The following is a 27,234-nucleotide window of genomic DNA, read 5'->3' as shown; positions in this document are numbered from 1 at the left end:
CTTCGGTCGACCTCTTTCCCTCTACCTGGCACTACCATTTCCATACCTCTCTTAGTCACATGTATCTTCTCTCCGCATCACATGTCCATACCAGGCTAACCGTCCGCTCTTTAATTTGTTGATTACCGGGGCTACTTTACACACTGCCGGGGATACTTTCATGTAATGTATGTATATGTATGTAATGTATGGATATATATAACGGAATCTTTGAACTTAATCATTTCATTGACTTCAAAACTTTCGATTAATCTGTACATGCAAGTCGGATGACAATACAATAATTTTATAAGTCCGCTCATATTATATACTGACCAGTTTCAGCATGATAAAAATAGGATAAAAGAGAATTGTTACTTCAGTTTCCTACTGACATAGCGTGTTCTATAAGTATTTAAAATACATATGAATTTACATATATTATTATAATTAAATACATACTTAATTACAGACCGGGCTCAGTGGTGTAGATTGGGAGAGGCCTATGTCCAGCAGTGGACGACTGTGGGCTGTTGATGATGATGATGATGACATACTTAATTTATAGTCACGAATGACTTCGTTGCAGAAATAAGCTGGGTAGTTATACCTACACGTGCGGGCTTCAGAATATAGCCTCTATACCTGTAAAAACTGCTCGAAATAGTTTATAGTTCCAGCGAAGAATTTTTATGGTTAAAATGAAAATACAAAAATAATATTCTCAATGTTTATTGAGTCCAACATCAGCGTCTTCGTAGTTTTAACACGCAATCACATTGCATACATACAAGCATTTTAATTAGTTAATATTTACAATAAAATTCAAATTTATTCTAAAGCTTACAGTGTATATTTAATAAATTTTAGTCTTATATTATGTTGATTTAAATATCGAAATATCGGACAGTATTATTATAAATATTGTATTTTATGATAGAATATTTGAATGATTTAAATAGCCAGCGCATCTGTTGCCTGCGTATTGTTCAGAATATAAAGTGCTGATAAGAAAGAGTTTTAAGGAGAATATATGAATTTTAAAGTGTATTTTAGTATATTTTCTCTATAAAATGTATCTATCTGATTTTTCTCAAAGAACTCTGCAGTCAGCTGACGATAAATTTGCATTGTATCCAACTGAAATGCATTTCACACGTTCAAATGATAGGGACAAAATTCGGACATAATAATCTGATTTAGGCAGGTCTTTTTTTTCATAGTAGAGTTTTTTTTATTAATTAATTTCAATATTGTTTTATTAATTAATCAATAATTAAAAATATATCACTACAAATGGCACCATCCTAAATCTTACGCGAATCGGTGATACGAATAGGGTCGAATGTCGACTCTCCAGTTTGGACTGAAGGCATGATCGGTAAGTCTATTTACAACATTTTAGAATTTGGTGTACCTAATTTTTTTTGTGTGTATATGTGTATTATTTGTATTCCATTTTTTTTTTAAAGCGAATATTTAGCTGATATCTTTGAGAGAAATAAGCTAACGTATTACATTAAGTTTTGCATTTATATTCTAGTGTATGTATGCATATACAATTTGATAGAAAATACTAGGATCACAATAATCAGCAAGAGTTCTTATTTTAACTACATAAAAACTGTTTTCTGTGCTATTCATTTACTAATACTATTATGCTTGAATATTTTAGATAAAATTCAATTCTATTATAATAAATGTTGACTCAATTTCTGTAAAATATTTAATTTATCAATTTATATTTAGGAATGTGTTGGATATTTTCAAAGATTTGAATTCTAATAATAAATCTGTACTTCAATAGGGGAGTTATAGAGAGTCTTAAAATATGTAGGTATATATGTATTGAGTTCGAGGAGCTGCTTTTAGAATTTTAATGTTTGATTTTAATGGATAATGTTTATGAAAACAAGTAGCATATGAGATAAACATCTTATTAATTAGGATTTTTTTTATATATGTGGATCTCGTTGAAATGATAGAATATGAAATAATTAATCATTAATTCACACCTATCTCTCATCTATAATTATATCATTAGATTTATATTCCAATAAAATATAATGTATTTACAATGATCTTAATAGTTTCCTAAATAATCCAAACATTTTATAGACAAAATTAATCCTATATTTATAAGAATTTGATTCACTAAATTGTCTTTCATTCGCATATTATTTACATTTATTTTTATGCTTACATTAAAAATTTTATATGCAATTACAGTCATTATTACGAAGTCAAACTGTCGATAATCGATAATTAGCCTGAATAAAACAGTGAATTGCCTGTGAAATATGCGACTATAATCATTTTAGGAAGGATAATTACGTCTACTATGATTGTTACAACTTCGAAATAGAATGCGTGTTAATAGAACCGCAACAAGATTTTTAAATTGATTTTAAATTATAAATATAGATTACAATAGCCATAGTGGTCATTAATAATCTAATCTTACTTTATCTGTGTGACGGGGAACACAGTTACAAGTTTTTAAATATTTAATTTCTACACAATAAATAGGTACATTAAACAATTTAAAGCCACAAATAAAATTGAAACGTGTCTACACATCTTTGGAATTATTACTTTACCCTTCTCTTTCCACAATATGCAAATGAATTAAATGTAAGAGTTTGTCACACAAAAAATACATTGTAATTATAATATAGATTTTTATACAATTTCTAAAGTTAGAGTTTCTACAGAATATATTAACACAATGATATGCTTTGTTTGAAACTACTCTCGAAATAATACCTAAGAATCACAGTATAGACTAGAATTTTAAAGTTTAGCGATGATATCAGAGTTTGAACTATTTACGATTGCAGCTGGGATAGAACAACTTTATTCTGTTAACAGTGTCAATTAATAGCAGTAAGGCTGCCGACCACGTGCATTTATGGACATACGTCTGTTTAAATCTGGCCCCCTAGATGTTATGCTTCTAAAGTCTCCCCGTTGGGTTGGTCCGGCGGTTGATAGTCGCGTATTATTGATGATCGCTGTAAAAAACGTTTTTTTTGAGGGAGGATAGTTTTGCCGAGAATGAGTCCGACACTCAGTAAAACATCTTCGAGTTAACGTTGGAATATGTAGAATGAAGCAGGCCCTAGACGACTGGACCACCTTACTTAAACTTGCGAAAGAAAGCATAATATCATCACTATACATCATTTACCTTAAAACTACAACAACATCACGTGGTCATTTTAAAAAACCTTCACAGCATAAACCTTAGCCTTAAGAAATAAAAAAAAAATACACCAATGACACACATCCATTCTTGAAAACAAACTCTTTGGCATTAATCTTATCAGTTTTTCTCAGCGTCTAATGTATCAATAACTAAACGTATTGCTATTAAAAATGTATCAGCCATTAATAACATCAGTAATACCAAGAAAAAGAGAAAAATATTTAAAGCTATCAACAGAACCTTCTTTATTTCCTTTACCTAATTACCAGCTCTATAACAGCAGCTATCAAAATAATAAATCACATGCTTCCCATATAAAACATTAAACACACATAGTCATTGGAACGTAAGTACAGTCTTTAAACAGTGACCTCTTCAGTGAATCGACTCTTGTCATCCAAGTTGATGACGATAGCATGTGTCCTGGCGTGACCTGATCTCACTCCTCGAATAGTCTCAACACTACCGGGATTCGATTTTGTATCACTCTTCTCACTTTTACCGTTAAGTCCGTTTCTACTAGCTACTTCCGGAGGTCTTATATCCCCACAATTTGCTTCTCCACTAATTTTAAATACTCCATTTTGCTTCTCATCTTTGGCCTCGTTCAGATCAGCCTTTTTCTTAGGAGACTCTGCAGTAACCGTAACATCTGTATGACTTTGCTCCGCGTTGCTTGTTTCGACGCTTTTGTTTGGGCTAAAAGTTTTCTGTTTATAAGCTGGGGGTACTTCGAATGGCATGTCCCTGCCGCTACTGCTAGATTCTTCGGCAGGGGTGACGGTGCACATAAGCCTGTCAGCTACGGCACTGAACACTGTGTTTAGTTTAAGCGGAGCTGATTCAGATGTGGCGGGCTTCCGTTCGTGGATCACAACAGAATCTTGCATGGCTATGATTTTCCTCGCGATATGAGCGCTGCCTCCGCACCTTTCCCTCAACTTGTCAAGTTGGTTGCATATCTTTCGGAACTCCTCCTTTTAAATAAGAAAACGTTTAAGGCAATTAAATGGATAACCTAAATACGAAGTTGATGATATAAATGTTGCATCTTTATTTAACAGTATGTTTGGAGCTTTCATGAGGGGAATGACTTTGGAATTGACCAGTTTGCTACGGAGAGGCAAAAGAATATTTGATAATGTAACGGACGTGACGTCATTTGCCATGCCCTGCCGCGAGATATGCCGTCAAGCCAAGTATTAACACGCCCCCTACCGCCACTGCCACTAGCCAATGCCAACGAAGGGAGGATAGTGCTAATAAAACAAGCCTTACCGGCCATTTCTCTCGCTTTCTGCTTTCTCGCACAAATAAAAAAAGCACTTGTCGTTACGCTGTTGGTTTTTTTTCTATTACATCATTTACTACAATAAATAGAAAAATGTTAAAAAATAGGTTAGCTACCTAAAGTGAGGACAATCTTACCTCAAGCTCTCTCTCGGTCATGTTATCACAAAATCTGGCAGTTCTGTTCGTGGTCATCGTGTACGTGGATTCTGCAGCCCTGGAACGGAACTTCCCAGTCTTCTCCCTGTCATCCTTTCCGTGGCCTTTATAGACCATGTATGCCTGTACGTAAGTATCACTGATATATATCTCTTGTAGAGAAAGGTTAAGGAAGGGTTTTCTATTCAGAATCGTGTGTATTGAAATGATAGGAGTTTTTTGAAAAAAAAATTGCCATTTGGCAATACATTGCTAATGTCATAAGCAGCTGGTTACAGTGGATACGCTTAATCGGCCGTTAGCTTCACCTAAATATTAAAAGACTAAAGGCTGATTGACACATTAGTACCAATTTATTATCAATTAATCATAATTAATGTCGATAATTAAAGTTTATTTTACGGTTTAAATTTGAAGTTTCAAATACTTTAAGAGGGTTCCTGACGGAAAGCTAAGGGTTGATTCATCTATATCTTTATGTTCTCTTAACTACCGTATATTTTTACATAAAAATGATTATTGTGATATTAACATTCCTTTGTACACCGAACAATATCTTGAAGTGTGGCAGTTTGGGTTTTCGTATTAACGACAAGAGAATCTCAAGTGTTAGATATGCGCCAACCATCTCCTCATTCCTTTTCTATTGGAGTGAGGATTTCTTTATATATTTCAATGACCTCGCTCACAATACGTGATGTTCAAATCTTACAAAATGGTTAGTGCCAATGCACGAGAGCATGATGAGAAAATGCAGATTTGAAGTCTACAGTCTTGAAGATAAACTTCTTAAATAGTTTTGATTATTTTTGAGGCTCACAGGAGCTGAGGAGACTAAATATACTTTACTAACCTGACTGGTTTTAAGAGTAAAATAATTATATTACCTATACAACATAGTATTTTTTAATAATAATTTGTTAATATATTCCTTTGATTACTTTATAAACTATTCATTGCACCTACCACTATTTACTCTGCACTACCTTTGGTTGACTGGTAGAGAATGCCTTAGGCATTAAGTACACCAACGTAAATTTTACACGAAGTGTTATAAATAAATTAACATTACATATACGACCGTCATTTCGAAGAGAAAGCTTCTTTAGCGTCGTCGTGATTTGAAATTCAATGAAACTGCACTAAAAACAGGGAAACAAATACGTATTATAGCTATGGCATAGTAGTCGTTAAGAGAATGAGATATGAATTATACTGCATGATTTTTTTGCTTAAATTTGTCGGCGTGAAGTTTTAAGAAAACAACTTTTATCCGACAATTCTGAGATAGCTCTAAAATATTTCATCGAATTGAAAACTAACTAATAGGTAATTTAATAATTGCCAAGAACATAACCAAGTTTGTTTCTACTAAAATAATAATTAAATCTTGAATTTTAATTATATCAAAACGACCAGGGAACGAAAGATTCTTGAAAGTTTTAATGAGAATGTGAATTGGTGACTTTGGATAGAAGATATTGTTCAGCTAATTAAACTTTTCAATTTTGAATATCTTAAGACGGCGTTATTCACATGTGTGGGTTACAATATTCGGCAATAACAGCTGGTATTAAGCATCAGATGTAGCCTGATTATCTTGGCCCATGCAATCCAATATAACTAAGCAATATAAGACATTGATGGGGTTGGGATTATAACTCATATTTTTTGCCTTAATCAACTGACGAATATACGAACATATTATCTGATGATGAGTGATTTTTTATTGCCCTTGTGACAGACGAGCTTACGGCCCACCTGATAGTGAGTGGTTACCGTCGCCCATGGACTTCAGCAATACCAGGGGCAGAGCCAAGCCGCTGCCTACCGCCAATTGTCGTCATTTCAATACATCAGCAATTTTAAAACGATCCAAGCGACCGCTGATATCTACCCGCAAGTTTGGTTTGAAGAAAGAAATGTCATACATTCATTTCAGTGTCGAATGGTACGGGTTAAAAATGATTTGTCGTAAGCTTAATTAAAACTATTTTTACTGTTTAATCTCGCGTTTTTTGTTGTCATTATATTATTTCCGACGTTTCTAATATATCCGTTTCTGTGATCACCACGGACGACTAAGGTTTTATTGAAGAAAAACTTCTAATGCGACTTCCAACAAGGTTGCGTTAAACGTTTAACGCTACCGTGGAATAGAAAGAGACAGAGCGAGAGTGAATGCGTGACACTTGAACGCACGCGTGTAGTACTATTACAGACCAGCGCGAGCGTTAGCAACGAGTAGCGTCCAATATTTTAATGAAGTCTTTAAAAAAATTTTATATTTATTTATTTATAACTTCTTATACTAGAAAGTATAAAGGCGGACTTAATGCCATAGGCATTCTCTAACAGTCTACCTTAGTGGAGTGCAGAGATGAAGCTTGGTAGGTGTAGTGTGAAGATAATATTACTTAAACATATGTGTATATATAACATACATAATATTTATAGATACAAATAGTCGTACTTAAATAAATACATATACATAAATATATATCTATAATATATGCAAATAAAATATTTATATAAATTTATTTTTCTAATAATTTAAAATATATATAATATAAATGTTGAAGATGTCGCATCGATTATAGACAGCATTCTCTATTACAAGAGCAATCTGATTTAAGGATGAAAAATGAAGAAAACCATAATACTACACGTCGAAGAAGAAGTTTCACTTCATTCACGTGCGCCAAGTTGCATGCGCACTTTTTTTATTAGCTCTTCAATATTATGCTAAGGGGTCATCCATAAATTACGTCACACGTTGATGGGGAGGGAGGGTATCACCGAAATGTGACATAGTGTGACAAGGGGCATGGGGGGGTGGAGTTTCAAAAGTGCTAAAATTCACGTGACGTAATTTATGGATGGGGCCCTAACTACGTACAGCCAAATAAAAAAAGTTTAGATTTTTTTGTTTCATTTCACACATAAATTATGTATAATAATAAAACAGAGGGAAAGACTCACTATTTTCCTCTGTTCCCCGAGAAAGAAAGAGAGAGAGAAAATATTGGAAACCTCCGTAGTTTCGACATTAAGCATTTATATATCAAGATGAGTAGTGGCATTAGTCTTTAAGATATAACCGCTATACATTATGTAGGTCCTGAGTCTCGTCAACTGTACAAAATTGTACGTCTGCCATAATTATTTAATAAATGACGGACAAAATCTCGTTCCTTTATTAATTAACTTTGAAATTCTCGAAGGTCAATTGAAAATTTAAAGTGGAGCCGATTAAACAATGTTTAACTCCTTCCTGTACTACTTTCGCGTAGAAGTTCAACAGACGCGCCTACAAAGGCGGGTAGGAATTAATTAATCGATTCCAAGTGAAGTTGTACCTTCAGTGAATGTGAAAAGACTTGTTATGAAATATACGAGTATTTGACAGTTTAAAGCATATTATTATAGTACTAGTGGACCCGGCGAACTTTGTTCCGCCACACGGTTTGTTTCAAACACATCAACCGGTCAACTTCAAAATTCTACTATAATTAACCACAGAATATATTACGTTTAGCTGTCAGTTGCATTTTGTTATACCACGTTTTATGTCGCGTCCAACGGGAACGTGATAAAAAGTATGTCCTTCTTCTGGTTCTAAGCTACCTCTCCACCAATTTTCAGCCAAATCAGTTCAGCCGTTCCTGAGTTATAAATAGTGTAACTAACACGACTTTTTTTATATATATATATATATATAGTGTATAGCACAATTACAATATCGCGCACCATACGTTGTCGTGCACACGTTCACACTACACTACACTACACTACACTACTATATACTGTTATATGTACTATGTATTGTTATATATAGTTGTTTTTTTTTATATATATATATAATGAACAGCTTTTTTTTGCATGCAGTCGGTACCTGTAATTGTGATAGCATTTAGTGTGAAATCAATGTACATGATACCTGTAATGTTCTGTGCTGACGTATAACATGTTGGTACCCAATAAATAAAATAAAATAAAATATATTATTGGCTTAGTATACGGCTTACTTACTATGCTATACTATATGGCGCTATAGTATAGCGTAGTCTGAAAACAGCCTTAAGACGTGTTATTTCATAAGGTGAAAACAATGATCAGTTTCTCCGAGAATCGTAAGCTATATGAAAAGCCAAACTGTAATCACAGTAAAAATATTAATACGTGAAGCAAAAACTTTGTATCCCTTTTTACGAAAATTGCGCGGACGGAGGAGTATGAAATTTTCCACACTTATAGAGAATATAGAGAAGAAGTGCACAATGCTAATATTTTTTTTAAATAATGCATAAAAGATACATTAAATCGATAAAGAAAACATTACACACACTACGTACACGTACCATGTATTTGACGCACACACGCATGCATACTATTTAATGTCAAGCTTTTGTTCTTGACGTCTGTTGTCAAATTGAGAATAGATTAAATTTTATTTGTCTTTGTATTTTTTATAGTGTAGTCTTGGCGAAATTTGTGATTATAGAAGTATAAAATACTATCATAATAGTGTACAAACTCACAATTCCAATTAATTATAGTCGAATTTCGACTACTACGGGACCTCTAGTCACAGTAAAAACTTAGAGGTTTCAAGACGTGAGAATGACTGTCGCGCCGGAGCGGGGTTGTCTCCGCGCACACTCCACTGCAAATACAGTTTGAATGTGCGTTTCCGTTGCACATTCTATTGCCGTTATTTTATCGTGGCGGTCTCGCATGTAATTCTTATAAATATATAAATATTATGATTGTAATGTAAATGTGTATGTGTTATTATTATATGTATATATTATATAAATTATTATTATAATGTACATAGTAAGTGAGTAAGTGTGTTAGTGGGTAGGTATATGCCACAAATGTATCACAGTAGGGCTTACAATCCGATCGTCAGTGATTAATATTCTTAATTATTGGGAGGAATTGAAAATAAATACATTCTTAGATATTTGATAAGAAACAGGGGCTGTGACGGGCTTTTACATCAGTATCTTCAATACAGTAACAGTAGATTAAACACTACAGTGACAAGACTTCAACGTTGCAACATTCCCTTCCCTTCGAACATCGGTGGCGTGTAGCTACGAGTATGTGAGGATTGTATAATATCTGTCGCATCTTTATTATTGTATGTTATTGAATTTGCAAATATAGTATATTTCCTATTTTATGCTCTAGATCAGGAATTCTCAAACTTTTTTTGGGTAAGAGAATCCTTTTCCGAAATGAACTGATACCTCAGGTCCAAATAGCCCAATTACTTCAAAAGTCACTAGTTTTTTTTCCTAATAATACAAAATATCGATAAGTTAGCCTTGTGTGCAATATTGACCCCTTTGGGAACCTCTGTTTTAGATAGAGAGACAGTTTACCGTCGACATGGTATTAAATGGTTCCTGATCCTTGCAATGTGAATGCCACCATCTACTTTCAGACGGTAAGAGTGTTTTCTATATCAACCGTCCTAGCGTATGACAGTTTGGTGGCAGAAACTACCATTACAATTAAATACAATCTTAATAGTCAACTAAATATAAAATTTTCATAACCTCTATTTAGTGTTGTTGAAATTATTACCTATTAATATATTATGTGAAGATACATTATTCTGTTAAGAAACACAACACAAGTCCAAAGGTCAAGTTATATCAGTCGCTTAAATCGATTAAAAGCCGGATATTAATAACCGGAAAACTTAATTAGATACGATCAGATGTAAAAAGTAATTACCGCTCTTCTTCTTAATGTAATACTCACCTTGCTTCCAAATATGAAACACAGGAGTAGGGTGACGGTCAGTTGTGTGTGACAGAAGAATATTATGTACAATAGGTCAGGGTTGGCCGGCGATTGTAGGAACAACCTGTCAAATAAGTTAATATAAATTTATAATGTGATATTTTTTTCTCAATAATTTATTTAAAAATACAAATTTAAACTTAAATCCTATTAATTATCGAAATGAAAAAAAAACACCAATTCCAAACAGGTCTCTAACACCATAGATAATACACATAAATTAGTTATAGATAAGTAACACAAGCACTCAACAAAAATGTTTACGGGCGTCGGCCACTAGATGGCTTCGCTTCGATTGCTTGCTCATTGCTCCTGTAGATGGCAGTAACATATTATCTATCCTATGTTTTATTTTTAATGAAGAATTTTGTAAATTTTCAGAAACTGTCATAAAATTTTATCAATTTGTAATAAAGGAACGATTGATAAAATTTTATCAATTTGTCTATAAGAAATAAAGACTTCTATGATTTATTATTTTTTTATTTTATGCGTTTAGTTGTACAATAATTAAATGCCTTAAATTTAACAACATATAAGTTTAGGGGCATCCACTACAAGACGTCAACAGTTGCCATATAAAAAAATTATAATTATATGTATATATTTATGTATATGTATTTATTTAAGTACGAGTATTTGTATCTATAAATATTATGTATGTTATATATACACATATGTTTAAGTAATATCACTATCACACTACACCTACCAAGGTTCATCTCTGCACCCCCCTAAGGTAGGTTTTTTACTGGTGGTAGGACCTCTTGTGAGTCCGCACGGGTAGGTACCACCACCCAGCCTATTTCTGCCGTGAAGCAGTAATGCGTTTCGGTTTGAAGGGTGGGGCAGCCGTTGTAACTATACTGAGACCTTAGAACTTATTACTCGAGGTGGGTGGCGTATTTACGTTGTAGATGTCTATGGGCTCCAGTAACCACTTAATACCAGGTGGGCTGTGAGTTCGCCCACCCATCTAAGCAATAAAAAAAAGATAGACTGTCAGAGAATGCCTATGGCATTAAGTCCGCCTTTGTACTGTCTATTATATAAAGTTATAAATAAATAAATAAAATGTCTTAAGGTATCGCAGTTTCAAGGCCCGTCTAATACTTCGATATGCTCTAACATTATGTAAATAAAACAATTTTAATCGACACACACAGGGACAGCCCTGAAAAACTCTGACGTAATCCACTAGAAGCTAAAATCGAATAATTAATTGGCGTACGAAAAGAGAGTGCACAGACAAAAGGATCGCATTTAGCATTCAATAGTTGTACAAAATACTATTATTATTTGAATTAATAAAAAAGGGTGAATAGGATATATATCAAAGACATATGGTGCTCCATTTATACACATACTCAACTTCAATACAAAACGCATTCAAATGTGTGAATTTTTTTCGTTACATTGCGCGTGCTATCCGCAATTTAACTCAATGACCTTTCCACTAAGGTGTAGCGCAGCAATTTTGGTCTCGAAATTTGCTACACAATGCGGGCTCTCAAAACACAAACATGCTAAAATAACACTCCTGAAAGAGCGTACGTGCCTTGCACAACACAACTTCGTCCTCATTTCACCAGGTGGAGACACTCAATTTTGTAATGCCAACAAACTCCGAAAACATCAGATACGTCGGTCGTCCCACGTTAGTGATGGACATTGTTTTTTTATTAATATATATATATTTAAATCGCTGAAGACTTCTTGCGTCTTTTCATAGTCGAACCCTGTTGCATCCACCGTTTCCAATGGGTTTTAAACTATTATCATCATGAACGGATGCAAGAAACCAGCGAAAATTATTTCAAATTGAATTTCTTATTTTCGAATTAAAATAAAATTTCTTGTTAGTAATAGAATTCACACGACACCAATGTAACTATATTCGCACGAATAATAGTTTAAAACCCATTGGAAACGGTGGATGCAACAGGGTTCGACTATGAAAAGACGCAAGAAGTCTTCAGCGATTTAAATATATATATCGCTGAAGACTTCTTGCGTCTTTTATCAAATCGGTTAACATAGGGCATAGGGCGCCGCCTGTTAAGGATTCTATGGTCATCCCACCATACGAACATCTCAGTCCTACAACAGCTTAAAATGGAGAACGCTCAACGCCTGTCTACCACCTGTCTGCAACGCATAATGCGCTACTAAGGCCACGTTGCCAGAGGTGCAGATAACTTGGAACGTCTGATGGTCACTGGAAAAGTAGAAGGAAAACGTCACAGTAATGAGGGAGCCATGGAGAAGAAGAAGGGCTCTATCAGATAATGAATAGTCACCTTTGACCTTGAACATGCGAGGGTACAGCCCAGCCGCTGTTGACCAATGAGGATACTCTTCAAATCTCGTTTGACGAAGAACATGAAATACTGTGTAGGGAAATAAATTGTGCGGGATGCTGTCTGGTGGTTCCGTGTAAAATGGGTGAACTTTGCTATGACCACGGGAGTTGCAACAGTAAAGAGGAGATGATGGTATCACCTCAAACAATACTTTAAGCAATAAAATAATCTTTCAGGGTAAGGTTTTCCACCAATCGGCTATTAATCGGTAGATATACGATCAACATGTTGGAAGAATTCGTGTTCAAGCAAGATTTTTTGGAGCGATCTCAAGATCTAGGTTCATAGTCTTTTTGTACTATCGGCCAATAGGCAGGTAGAATTACGGTAATAACCGTGAACCACCTGTATATACATCGATACATGTGTCTAAATAAACGATCACATAAAAAAGAAGCGATGAATACGTTTGGAATTCAGCATTCAATAAGTTTCAATTAAGTTCCCGATAGTTTGCTAAGTTGAACCGGCGAGTACAAATCTCTGTAGCGGAAGGCATTGTTCGGGAATGTAACTGTTTCAGTAAATCACGAACTCGCTTGAACTTCAGTGTTCTTAGATTTATGTCCGCTTTCGTTAAAGTATGTCCAGGATCGTATTAGGATTCGATAAATGTGGCTCAAATTTTTATTGCAACGAAAATGCGAAATTAATTTTTTTTTAAAACAAATTTTTACGTGCTGGGGTTCGGGATAAATAAAAAAATCTACCTAATTACAAGTTAACACTGTATTTGCACTTAGAACACTTAAAACACTCTACAAACACTTTAGTAATGTCTGCGTGCCATCTCTGCAATGCTTTTATAATCGAGACAAAATCCCTAGAATCGTCGGGAATATTCTAGAAAAGTTTTTTTTTTTTTTTTTTTATTGCTTAGCTGTGTGGACGAGTTCACAGCCCACCTGATGTTAAGTGGTTACTGGAGCCCATAGACATCTACAACGTAAATGCGCCACACACCTTGAGATATAGTTCTAAGGTCTTAGTATAGTCACAACGGCTGCCCCACCCTTCAAACCGAAACGCATTACTGCTTCACGGCAGAAATAGGCGGGGCGGTGGTACCTACCCGTGCGGACTCACAAGAGGTCCTACCACCAGTAATTACGCAAATTATAATTTTGCGGGTTTCATTTTTATTACACGATGTTATTCCTTCACCGTGGAAGTCAATCGTGAACATTTGTTGAGTACGTATTTCATTAGAAAAATTGGTACCCGCCTGCGGGATTCGAACACCGGTGCATCGCTTCAACACGAATGCACCGGACGTCTTTTCCGTTAGGCCACGACGACCACAGTCTAGTATTGTGTCTCCGCTGTTTGACTATAGATGGCGTTGTACTTCTCGAGCGTTCTAGATGCTACTAGAACCTTCGATATTCATTCGACTATTCGGCGATAGATGGCGTTACACTTACCGGCGTAACAGTATTATTAATCTTTTGAAAATTAAGAATATAAGTCGAATTTTCTGCCTATATTATTTATGTTTAGATGCCGTCAATTATTGGTGAATGCTTGAGGCAGAAAAAAGCATATTTAATTAACGTTTCTTAAGCAAATGTTTTGATTTGCGTTTTTGCTGGCGTTTAACGATTGCGAAATGAACAATCATATATTCATTTATGGTAAATTATTTGAAAAAGGGTCCATTGACTCCCAATTGAAATCCTAAATACAGCCCTGGTCTCACATACTACTTGCTGAATTATAGTTGCACTATCGCTTTGGTTCTCTTTTTTACCATCCACGTTTGAATGATCATCGTGTATTTCGTTTTGATGCGTTTATTGGATGTGCTGTTTAAGAATCCAGAAAAAACGAATGTTTCTATCATTGACTAATGTTGAACGTTTTGAAATTGCTTTAAATTGGTGAAATACGTATAATTAAAATGAGTGTCATCAAATGTCTGAGGTATTAGCTGGCTTGAGATATGGCTTCTAAGGTCTCAGTTTTAACAGTACTACGGCTGCCCGGCCCTTTAAGCCGCAACGCATTACTGCTTCATGGCAGAGAATGGCAGGGCGGTGGTACCTGTGCGGACTCGTAAGTCGCCCTATCAACAGTAATTACGTATCGCAAACATTTCATATTTTTAGTTGTGGAGGTCAGATATACCTGTTTGACCGATACCAAATGAACATACCGAATACCAAACAAACATACTGTTACAAAAATACGGTTTTTCTTCTTCTTTGTCTCCACCTTATTTCACTAGGTGGGGTCGGTACGGCGAATTTTTCTATTCCATTCTCTTCTATCAGCCGTCATCTCAACGCTCACTCTTCTCTCTCTCATATCGTCATTCACACACTCCATCCATGTCTTCTTCGGTCGATCTCTTCCCCTTCTACCTTGCACTGCCATACAAAAATACTGTTTCCGACCAAGAAGTAATCCTTCTACTCCGTTATGCAGTAGTGTCACTACGCATTGTACCAACGAAGCGATTGAGTAAATATTTGCAAATCGAAAGCTTACCGTTTTCGTAGAGAATTAATCTCCGGTGGTTCAAACGGAGTTGTTTATTTACGTTACACACAGACATACAGTTTCAAATGTTTGCATCGGCATGGGGACTGGGTATTTGGGTGGAAATGTGGTCTTTTCGATCAGGGTTCGACTACCACCTACCATCCTAGAGTCTGAATACTATGGATACACGATGATATTCAAGATACCGAACCTCCAGATGTGTATCTATGAAAGCCTCGGGTATGTGAGCTAGTCACCTGAGTTTTACCAGTTGAGTGAACTAACTTACGAGCCATTTGGTATTAAATGGTTATTGGAGCCCACATATAACAGAATTTGAATGCTGTCACCCACGACTATCCCTCTGTTCAAGCCAGAGAATAGGTTGTTTTGTGGCCGAATTAGGCACAATAGTGATTCTTATTTGGGCGGGCCTCCCTGTACAGTTTAGCATCAGCCCATTTTGAAGGAAAACGGGGAACAGAGCAGGAATCTTGGATGGAGAAAAAAAAACAAATTCAGAGTTAGACTTTTGGAATAAAGTGGATTACTTAAGGCCACGAATGATCGAAGGGCAGTGCTTGTTTACATTGCATTTGCAGAGGTTTTGCCACACACCACCCGGCTCTGGAGTTAAAACCTCTCAAAGTAGAATCCTGAGCGCTATGCAGAGCCCTTGTTCAATTGCGGTCTAAAAATAGGCAATGCAATAAGATATCTCTCCTTTTAAAGGAAAAATGTTTTTAATTTTTGTAGATGATAAACAATCTAAGACTTAGGTACCTACCGGATATAAACAGTCTAATTTATAATTCATCCAAGGAAGAGCAGTAATCCTTATTTATCCTATTAGGCAAATTGAAATCGGTCCAGTGCCCGAAAATTTCAGTGTCGCCCCCGCGATCAACAAGAGAAAGGAAATTAACAAATTTTTACTTGTCCCATTTTGGGGACATAATTTAAGTGTCCGAATTAAAAATATTTCAGCTGCCCGATTCGAAGGATTCATGATTGCGCATTTCCATTTAATAAATGAAATTGTTGGGCATGATTGAATAGGGAAAGAATTTAAATTAATTCATTAATATTTGTCTATAAAAAGTGTAGTAGGTATTTGGTGTAATAAAATCCATATTTTGTTTTCATTTTCTCTAAAACAAGTTTTTTATTTATTGCTTAGATGGGTGGACGAGCTCACAGCCCACCTGGTGTTAAGTGGTTACTAGAGCTCATAGACATCCACAACGTAAATGCGCCACCCACCTTGATATATAAGTTCGAAGGTCTCAGTATAGTTACAACGGCTGCCCCACCCTTCAAACCGAAACGCATTACTGCTTCACGGCAGAAATAGGCAGGGTGGTGGTACCCATCCGCGCGGACTCACAAGAGGTCCTACCAACAGTAATTACATAAAATTATAATTTTGCGGGTTTCATTTTTATTACACGATGTTATTCCTTCATCGTGGAAATCAATCGTGAACATTTGTTGAGTACGTATTTCATTAGAAAAATTGGTACCCGCCTGATATTCGAACACCGGTGCATCGCTCAGCACGAATGCACCGGACGTCTTATCCGTTAGGCCACGACGACTTCAAAAGTAATGTTAATGTAGTTTTTTTTTGTTTTCCGTTATCCTGATGTTGTTACTAATCTCTCCACATGCCTATGTAATGGGATAATTATGACTTAAGCCTTGCGACTTCCTGAACATTTGCTTTAAGAGATAACACAAAACGAATGGTATAAAGATACATATCGGCCGCTGAATTTTTTTGACCGCTTTACTTTTTTTTTTATTGCTTCAATGCGTGGACGAGCTCACAGCCCACCTGATGTTAAGTGGTTACTGGAGTCCATAGACATCTACAACGTAAATGCGCCACCCACCTTGAGATAAGTGCTAAGGTCTCCGCTGCCGCATCCTTCAAACCGAAACGCATTCCTGCTTCACGGCAGAAATAGGTGGGGTGGTGGTACCTACCCGTGCGGACTCACAAGAGGTCCTACCGCCAGTAATAGTCCTACCAAAACATTGTTGATTTTTCCACCATACTGCTTATTTCTATCAAGAAACTGTCATACGTGACAACAACAAAAAAAAACAAATATATTTTTTATCTTATCAACCAGTATCCTTTCAGCAAATAAAATAATCAAAATAAACCAGGCTGAAATATAGAATGAAAAATACTCACATCGAAATATTGAGGAAAACGGATAGGAGAAACTCGTTGTATATCGCCATAGATATGAATCTGCTCTCGTTAAATTCCGAAGGTGCCTTCCTCACCATGATACAGAGCCTTATGCCCCACATCAGAAAGATTACTTCGACTGTGGACAAAAACAACTTCTAAATTGTAAATTTTGTAAATCGCCTTTAGGGTCATTGACTTCATGGACTCCATGTTCTAGACAGCACACGAACCCACATATATCCAACTTTACTGTTCATATCTTCTATTAGAGAGCTTATGTAGCCGAATTCGCTATGTCACTAATTAGTGGAGCAGGTCAAAGGAATGTTGGTCCCTTTGTTTTAGTGTCCATGTTCATGTCATTTTCACAAAAATACCTCGCTCGTGCTTCGTATGTGTGATATTAATAAAATAATTCTGTATTACTATAAACCCGAGAACTTACTATCGGCTTGAAAAAGGAGTGAATTTTTTTTTTGTTTAATTGTTGTTTTAAGTGAACGAGCTGACGGCCTATGTGAGTTTAACGGGTTACCGAAGTTCAGAGATAATAAAATGTGCATTCCAATACCGACCTTGAGACGTAAGTTCTAAGTCTCAGATTTGCAGTACAACTATTTTACAATTACTATGTTTTAACTTTTTTTTGAAAGATTTTTATTTGGCAACGTTTTTTTTTATTGCTTAGATAGATCGACGTGCGCACAGCCCACCTGGTGTTAAGTGGTTACTGGAGCCCATAGACGTCTACGACGTAAATGCGCCACCCACCTGGTGATATAACTACAAATTTAATATAGTTACAACGGCTGCCCCACCCTTCAAACCGAAACGCATTACTGCTTCACGGTAGAAATAGGCAGGGTTTTGGTACCTACCCGCGCGGACTCACAAGAGGTCCCACCACCAGTAATGATAACGTTATGAGATATATTTGTTTTTATAAAAATCTCCCAGAATTTTATAGTTTGAATGTATTGATTTTATATTTTAATTATTGCGTGTGATTTAAATAATATTTTTAGTTGAGTTGCCAACGTGTGTACGATCAAAATACCCTTGTACCACAAACAACCTAAGTCCTATTAATACTATAATAAACATACTTGTTAACTGCTTAAGCTTTATTGATTGTATTCCCAACGGAGAATCCCGATTATGAACCTAAACATAATCGCATTAAGGAAGTTACGGCATATATGTACATACGTAGAATTAGTAGTAGTTAGTATAGCTAAGTAGTAAGGATATTTTTGTATAGTGCTTGCGAAACAATTATATGCATTTATATGCATACTATTTACTATACTTTTATTGTGATGTTGATATTTCTAAAGGAAAAAATATACTGATTCGTTCCAAAACAATGTACTGATATCACTTAATCTAAATCTACTACAGAAATAAAAGCGGATAAGTTGACAAAGAGCCAAATCAACCAAAGCAAATGGTACTTAGCTGTTTTGTCTTTGCCTATTTATAATATAATGTAGTATAATATACTAAAGTAGATAGTACATTGCTGCACCCACGGGTTTGTCCGCAACAAAATGAAGCCATAAAACAATTCAGAAAGCCTGCCTATTTCTGCCGTGAAGCAGTAATGCACTTCGGTTTGAAGGGTGGGGCAGCCGTTGTAACTATACTTGAGACGTTACAACTTGTATCTCAAGGTGGGTGGCGCATTTACGTTGTGGATGTCTATGGGCTCCAGTAACCACTTAACACCAGCTGGGCTGTGAGCTCGTCCACCCATATAAGCAATAATAAAAAAAAAAAGAAAAAGCTAGCTGCGTAAGATCATTTTAGGTGAACATATATCAAACGCACACACACACACAGATATATTCTCTTTCATATACATAGATTATAGATATACATTGAATAGTATATAATAACACACATGATTGCTTCGTGATCAAAATACTTCGAACGGCCGTAGGTATACTGATTTTTTGTTCAATAAATTAAGAACAAAAGTATATCTATTATTAGAGGCGACTTCCTCTTAAGTCAAAGTCGATGGGCGGAGCCATTGATGACGAGCACTCACGTGGACTCGTGACGTCATCTGGAGGGGCAACCGACCGACCAGCGGGGACATCACGCCACCTCGGATCACTTTTGCTAGCAGCGCGCGCAGCGTTCACTTGTCTTAGATTTAATATTGTGTCGATCGTTCCTACCCACTTTTGTATTTTTTTTAATTATTAAGCCGTTGCTAAAACTATATATAAATTACGTGTCACGTTGTTTGTCCGTGATGGACACCTAAACTACTGAACCGATTTTAACTTTTTTTTTGTTATGTGTTTTGTTCCAACTTAAGCCATAGGATGGTTTTTATTTCGATTAATGATCACAATATTTATTAATTAACAATAAAATGATTTCTTAAGTTAATTATTGTTATTAATTGTAAGTAACTAAAACAGATGGCGCCTTAAATCAGTTTTTACAGACAATTGTAATACTGTCTGACATTAATATCTCATAGATGGCGCTGTGTTTAAAATACAAACGTTTCACATAAGCTACAATTTGATGGCATAAACACCACGTGTTGCTGAAACTAAAGTATAAGGGAAATTTATTTCGTAGTAAACGCAATACAGTGAAATTCAATTGTTCTTACTTTGTTAATTTTTGGTATTAGCATAGCCGGCCATGTGTTATTTAGAAACAAAAACCTTAGCCACAGCAACGTGTGGCCGGATCTGTTAGTATAGAATAATTCTTATTTTAGACTGCAGTATCTGACATAAATACATACGCGTAGTGAAGGAATGATCCCACCAATCCGTGTTACAGAGATACGCCTTCAAGTCGTCCTTAGTTCGTCCTACAATCACAGTGGGGGGTGCTACGAGGGTCCGGATGGCGAGTAGAACGCACGCCACTCCTACTATGATACCGATCCTCCTCAGCAGATACATATCTGATATCTTCACGGCCTTCGCTGAACGGATTTGGAAGATTACAGAGATCCTGTTGGAATATTATAAGAAAAATATTACATTCTTTAGGGAGACGTGCTAGAGATTTCTGTGCAGTAGTAGAGCGTGCTTCTGTAAATACAAGAGTCGAGAGATATCGCATAGTAAGTGGTTGTATCTAGTCGTAGAAATATGCTATACCACTTCTCAGTCGTGATGGCCTAAAAGGATAAGACGTCCAATGCATTCGTATCTAGCGAAGCACCGGTGTTCGAACCGATGGCAAGTAGCAATTTTTCTAATGAAATACGTACTTAGCAAATGTTCACGATTGACTTTCACGGTGAAGGAATAACAACGTGTAGTAAAAATCATAACCGGAGAATTATAATTTGCGTAATTACTGATGGTAGGACGTCTTGTGAGTCCGCACAGGTTGGTACCACCGTCCTGCCTATTTCTGCCGTGAAGCAGAATTTCGGTTTCAAAGGTGGGGCAGCCGTTGTAACTATACTGCGACCTTAAATGTTAAATGCCTTCTATATTTCATACTAATTTTAACGGATCAGTGCGAAAATAAATTTTGAGACGAATTAGCTACGGGAGTGTCTACGTCAAGATTATAAAATTTCGAGGGAACATTTTTCTAACAAAATACCCGACCGAGTTTATAGGGGAAGGCACTAATTGCCTTCCACTGTAGCTTTATTCCCCTTAGTTAGTTTAGCTACATTAAATATAGTCTTATTAAGTTGGGAGTTTGTCTAAAATTCAAAGCAGCGAATAATTTGATGTTATTTTTTCATATCTTTTTATTTCATACTAGCTGACCCGGCAGACTTCGTAGTGCCTCAATCGACAAATAAAAGACCTAAACCTTTGTATAAAATAAACTTAAACAAAAGGAATCCGTCCGACGGGGGACCCATCAAAGGGAAAACAAAATCGTTATTTCTATTTAATTCCGAGCATTTTCATATTTATCTATCTACCTTTTAAACCTTCTCTGGACTTCCACAAATAATTCAAGGCCAAAATTAGCCAAATCGGTCCATCCGTTCTCGAGTTTTAGCGAGACTAACGAACAGCAATTAATTTTTATATATATAGATTTAACAGGAGAGATTTCGGTAAGACTATTCTGTACTGATGTTTGATGATTAATGATTAAGTAACAGCGATGCGTGGTCACCTGTAGCTAGTAGTAATACTAAATGTCTCAACCGTATAAGCATTTCCAAATAATTTTAGAGAAGAATTGAGTACATTAGACCCGCCTGATATTCAAATAATGATTTTGGCAGAGGCGTTAGTTCTCGCGGCGAACGGAGAATTTAACAAAATCCAACCCAATGACGTATATTAAATGAGTTAAGTAAAGTTTCGCCCGGGAATTGGGCAAGTTTCCGGCACTGCAGTTACTTGGTGGGGTCGCACGTCAATGGCGTTTTAAAGTGCGCGAAAATTGGATAAGTCGGCTCAACGAGTTAATTAAGCACTTTTTAATTTTGTTTATTTATTAGATGGGTGGACCTGGTGTTAAGTGGTTGTGATTGTAACCTAATTATGAAAATTATAATTTTGAGAGTTTAATTTTTTTTTATTGCTTAAATAGGTAGACGATCTCACGGCCCACCTGGTGAGTCGTTACCGGAGCCCATAGACATCTACAACGTAAATGCCGTCACCTACTTTGAGACGTGAGTTCTAAGGTCTCACTTGTAGCAGTACAATGGCTGCTCCACCCTTCAAAAACACACAAATTTGTTTTTTATTACACGATGTTATTCCTTCACCGTGGAAGACAATCGTGAATATTTGTTAAGTGCGTATTTCATTAGAAAAATTGGTATCCGCCTGGGATTCCAACACCGGTGCATCGCTCGATACGAATCCACCGGGCGTCTTATCCCTTAGGCCACGAAACTTCAAAATTATTATTTTGACTATTTAATAAATATTTCGAGTATTACGACTATTATTGTTCTTACCGTTGACGTCGCCCAAAACACGTCATTACTGATCCTCCTGATCCATTAACGGTGCTTTTAGGCACCACAAGCACCGGTCACCGTCCTCGTCGAACCCGTCGCTTGCGGCGAAGGGCTCGACGAGCGAATTAACCCATAGACACAGACCACTGAGTTTGTCGCCGGATCTTCTCAGTGGGTCGCATTTCCGATCCGGTGGTAGATTCTGCGAAGCACTGCTCTTGCTAGGGCCAGTGTTAGCAACACTCCGGTTTGAGCTCCGTGAGCTCACCTACACGTTAGGGTGAAGCTGAAATAGCCTCCCAAGGCTATCAGCATAGGTAGAAAAAAAAAGTTCTTACCTCCAAGTCTTTAGCATTAGGGCTCCATACGTTAAGCAGAAGCCTACTTCGCGCAGCCACACCCTGGCGGTGCAGGTCAAGACAGTCGGTCGTCCGTACATCACGAGTGTTGTGCAGTAAATGAGAAGAGCACCCAAAACTATGACCCTGAGGAGAGCAGGACTAGCAGCCCGGACCACCTAGAAGAAGTTTTATTTATAGGAGTGCTGGTTATCTTTGACATCTTGACTTTGGAAGCTGCCACTTAAATACGGAAACTATTTCATCTTTCACTTGCACCTTTTTGTCGTATTTACCGATATGTTTATTTAACTACAAAATTGTGTATAGATTGAGACATATGGTATTTGTACAAGCAAGTACCTTGAGTAGAGGAGAATTTTATTCCTACTACAGAAAATAACTATAGTTAACAGGATTTTTTTTCCAACTGATACTTACAAAACTTTATTTACAGCACAATATCATTGTCGGGTAAAGAGCCAAACTATAAGATAATATTATGATAAATACTTTGATATCATTCCACTAAGTCTATTTACTACTCAACAAAGTTTAACCCAAATGAGTGGTTGATATATAACCAAATTGCATCACCGCGAAAGAAACATTTGAAAACAAACCGTGTGCAGGTAGCACTTTGAATTTACTTTTGTTTATTGCTCTGCCGAGCTAGTGTGGTAGGTATTAACTACCTGAATACTATCAGCCTCCTTGAGTCTAAGTTTAAGTTAAGCCTAAGTTAGAGCCAGGTATAAGTTTCAAGTCACTTTTCATCCTCCTGGTTCCTGCACATTGCTGTTTCACGGTATAAATAGATAGGGTGGTGGTGGTACCGGTGGGGATTCACAAGACGTCTTACCCCAAATTATTACGTTATTTGCAAATGTTTGCGGGTTTAATTATTATTCAAAACAATTTTTTTTTATTGCCCTTGTAGGCAGACGAGCACACGGCCCACCTGATGGTGAATGGTTACCGTCGCCCATGGACTTCAGTAATGCCAGGGGCAGAGCCAAGCTGCTGCCTACCACAAAATAGAGGATGCGTTTTAAATAGAGGATGCGTTTTAAATAGAGGATGCATTTTGAACATTTGAAATGTTCGGATCTCGGTATTTGATATCTTGAAGTATCTAGATTTGTTTTATTACGATTGCATCTTTATTGCTAGTTTATATAGAATCTATTTCTGGGTCGATCGATAATATGTCAACAATATTAAAGTATTGAAGAAACATTTAATATGGTTTGATTTTGTTCCTATAAAACATACAAGGATGTGTTGTAGCCATTAAATGTGTCAAAACATTTAAAGTCCCACGGCAAATTATCAATTTCCTGTCAACGTCAACCGCAATCATGAAATCTAACCGTACTCGCTCACAATGGAGCCTTGGCAGTTTGTATTGTACATATCGTTCTGCATATAAAGTGCCATTGCTTGTTTGTGCCAAAGTACCATTCACATATGCACTAATAATCTTTTGTAATGGGCCGCCAATAGGGGCGACGAATCATAAATACTAGTGTTTTGTTGGGAGCGCTATGACTTGTCCTACTTCAAACGAGGTTTGTGGAGAGTACTCAACGGTAGGCAGCGGCTTGGCTCTGTCCCTGGCATTGCTGAAGTCCATGGGCGACGGTAACCACTCACCACAAGTCGTCGTGGCCTAAAGGATAAGACGTCGTGCATTCGTATGAAGCGATGCACCGGTGTTCGAATCCCGCAGGCGGATACCAATTTTTCTAATGAAATACGTACTCAACAAATGTTCACAATTGACTTCCACGGTGAAGGAATAACATCGTGTAATAAAAATCAAACCCGCAAAATTATAATTTGCGTAATCACTGGTGGTAGGACCTCTTGGGAGTCCGCACGGGTAGGTAGCACCACCCAGCCTATTTCCGCCGTGAAGTAGTAATGCGTTTCGGTTCGAAGGGTGGGGTAGCCGTCGTAACTATACTGAGACCTTAGAACTTATATCTCGAGGTGGGTGGCGCATTTACGTTGTAGATGTCTATGGGCTCCAGTAACCACATAACATCAGGTGGGCTGTGAGCTCGTCGATCCATCTAAGCAATAAAATAAAAAAAACCATCAGGTGGGCCGTATGCTTGCCTACCTACAAGGGCATTAAAAAAGAAAGTACTGTGACTTTACTATCATCTTTGCCCCATTTAGCCCAGGCCTGCCAGTGAACGGTGATATAACCTCCAGCCTTTCCTTTCGACATTTTATCCGGGTCCTACTTAAATACACTTCATCCCAAAAATGCTGTGCTCATCAAACCGTGAGCCATGTTTCACGACAATCTCTCAATTGTTTTTGGAACGAAGTTCCTTATGAGACGATGCGGAGGGGTACCCTAACCGGGAAAAAACGTCCGTAACGTAAGATTTTTATTAGTAATGCACACAGTGTACGACTTCACTTTATAATAACGTACAAAAAATAACAAATATTTTGATCATTCATTGAGCACGATTTCAGAGCGTTCGTTTGCGCAATACACTAACTCTTATGCAAACAACCGTGAATGAAGTGTATCACAATAAGTTCGTACGTTAAAACCTCCAGTTTTGTTTTCTCTATACCTCGAATAGAACTTAAAATTAATATTTTTATAATAAGGAACTTCGTTCCTATCCGGTGTCCCACGACACCACACATCTTTTTTGTCTAACCTAGAATATCTATGGCTCAAGAGCTAGCTTCCGTCAGCTCATTTACGCAATTAAACATAAAAACCTTACTCACCCTGACATGTCCATATTTAATAGTAAAATAGACAATGAAAGGCAGACAGGAAATGACCAAGCAGGCCAGCGCGAAGATCGTGGTTCTGACGACCCAGTTGAGAGCGGCCACACACGGGGAGCCATCGGTGCAGGCTTCGCAGCCTTCAGCGCAAGGTAAGCATTCGTAGGCTTCTGTCTTCGAGTAGAGACTGCGTTGGTGCTGGGAGAAACAGTACATTGATTTGTGACGTCATTTTTAAAAATGCACTTTTTTTTTAATACGCTTTTATTAGCTTCAGACGTATGTGTGTTTGTAACGGAATCTTTGAACATGATTTTGGCCCCCTTCAAAACGTCAGATTAACTAGAAATTTGGTATACTCATTAAGGACCGATGACAATTAAATATAAAAAAAAAACTGAAAAAAAATTTTTCAACTAAAAAATTAAAAATAAATAATAGTTTAAAAAAACTAACAAAATACGCTTTTATAGAAAATCCAACTAAGAAATAGAAAATAAATTTTAATAAATTTGAATTAAGAATAGTGTAAGAAAAAATGATTTTATTGTAAAAAAATCATGGGGTGCACCGTATCAGTGGCTATAAATATTTTATGAACAAATATGAGTAGAAGGGTTATTTTGATATTGTGCTGAAAAGCACCCACGCTTTTTTACACTAAAATCATTTTATCTTACACTATTTTTAATTCAAATTTATTAAAATTTATTTTCTATTTTTTAGTTGGATTTTATATAAAAGCGTATTTTGTTAGTTTTTTTAAATTATTATTTATTGCTTGCTAATAACACTTCACGGCCGTATTTGAGTAGCATCAGCTTTTTTAGTTGGAAATCGTTGTACAAGTTCTGATTATTACTCGTAGCCGCCATACATATCACAACTTAAATGTATGGCAGTTCACAACATCATTCGAATTTACTACTAGATTTTTGTTATACGTTGATGATAGCTGGTAAAAACGTTTGAGTTATTCCCTTAAAGAAGGTTCCCGTTTCATTATCCGAATAATAACCACGTCGCCTCACTAGTCCTTTTACGAGTCCTTTTCGTGTTTTACGCAACTGGTATCTTTTGATTGGTACACGAGTTACATTATGGATTAAATAGATAAGCGAATCTCTAGTTTTCTGGTGGTAGGACCTCTTGTGAGTCCCTGCGGGTAGGTACCATCACCCTGCCTATTTCTGCCGTGAAGCAGTAATGCGTTTCGGTCTGAAGAGTGTGGCAGCCGTTGTAACTATACTGAGATCTTAGAACTTATATCTCAAGGTGGGTGGCGCATTTACGTTGTAGATGTCTATGGGCTCCAGTAACCACTTAACTAGGTGGGCTGTGAGCTCGTCCATCCATCTAAGCAATAAAAAAAAGGTTCAAAGTACAAGAGTCCTGCTCTACTCACCAATAAATGTTTCTCATATTCCTCTTCAATGTCGCTGCCGTTGTAATACCTATTGCCGGCGGTAGTGTTGGGAAAATAGAAGCCGCGCTTGCAAACGCACCGATAAGAACCACGACGAAACCCCAGTCCGGGAATCGGAACGCACTGTAACAAAAATAATTAAATTTAAAGCCAGTGCCAATGTGTCATGCTTATGAATAGATACTACACCAGTATATGTGTATGCCGTGAAGCGAAATAAATTTTGATTTTCCGATACGGAGACGCGATAGCAATCAATCACAGA

General features: G+C 36.6%; 1 protein-coding gene across 1 annotated transcript in view; it reads right to left on the bottom strand.

The window, feature by feature from the left end:
• Nucleotides 1-697: 697 nt before the first annotated feature.
• Nucleotides 698-27,234, bottom strand: part of LOC114247445 (uncharacterized) — a 132,899-nt gene continuing 106,362 nt past the window's right edge. The window contains exons 5-12 of the mRNA XM_028180422.2: nt 26,949-27,092; nt 25,541-25,741; nt 22,778-22,956; nt 20,283-20,497; nt 17,507-17,645; nt 10,415-10,520; nt 4,616-4,759; nt 698-4,164 (exon numbers count right to left, since the gene is read on the bottom strand). Coding sequence (XP_028036223.2) covers nt 3,547-4,164; nt 4,616-4,759; nt 10,415-10,520; nt 17,507-17,645; nt 20,283-20,497; nt 22,778-22,956; nt 25,541-25,741; nt 26,949-27,092 — 1,746 coding nt within the window. The 3' untranslated portion in view covers nt 698-3,546. The remainder of the gene's footprint in view (nt 4,165-4,615; nt 4,760-10,414; nt 10,521-17,506; nt 17,646-20,282; nt 20,498-22,777; nt 22,957-25,540; nt 25,742-26,948; nt 27,093-27,234) is intronic.

This window comes from Bombyx mandarina, chromosome 05 (genome assembly GCF_030267445.1).
Source record: "Bombyx mandarina strain Sakado chromosome 05, ASM3026744v2".
Lineage (NCBI taxonomy): Eukaryota > Metazoa > Arthropoda > Insecta > Lepidoptera > Bombycidae > Bombyx > Bombyx mandarina.
This window is presented reverse-complemented; position numbering and strand designations above follow the sequence as displayed.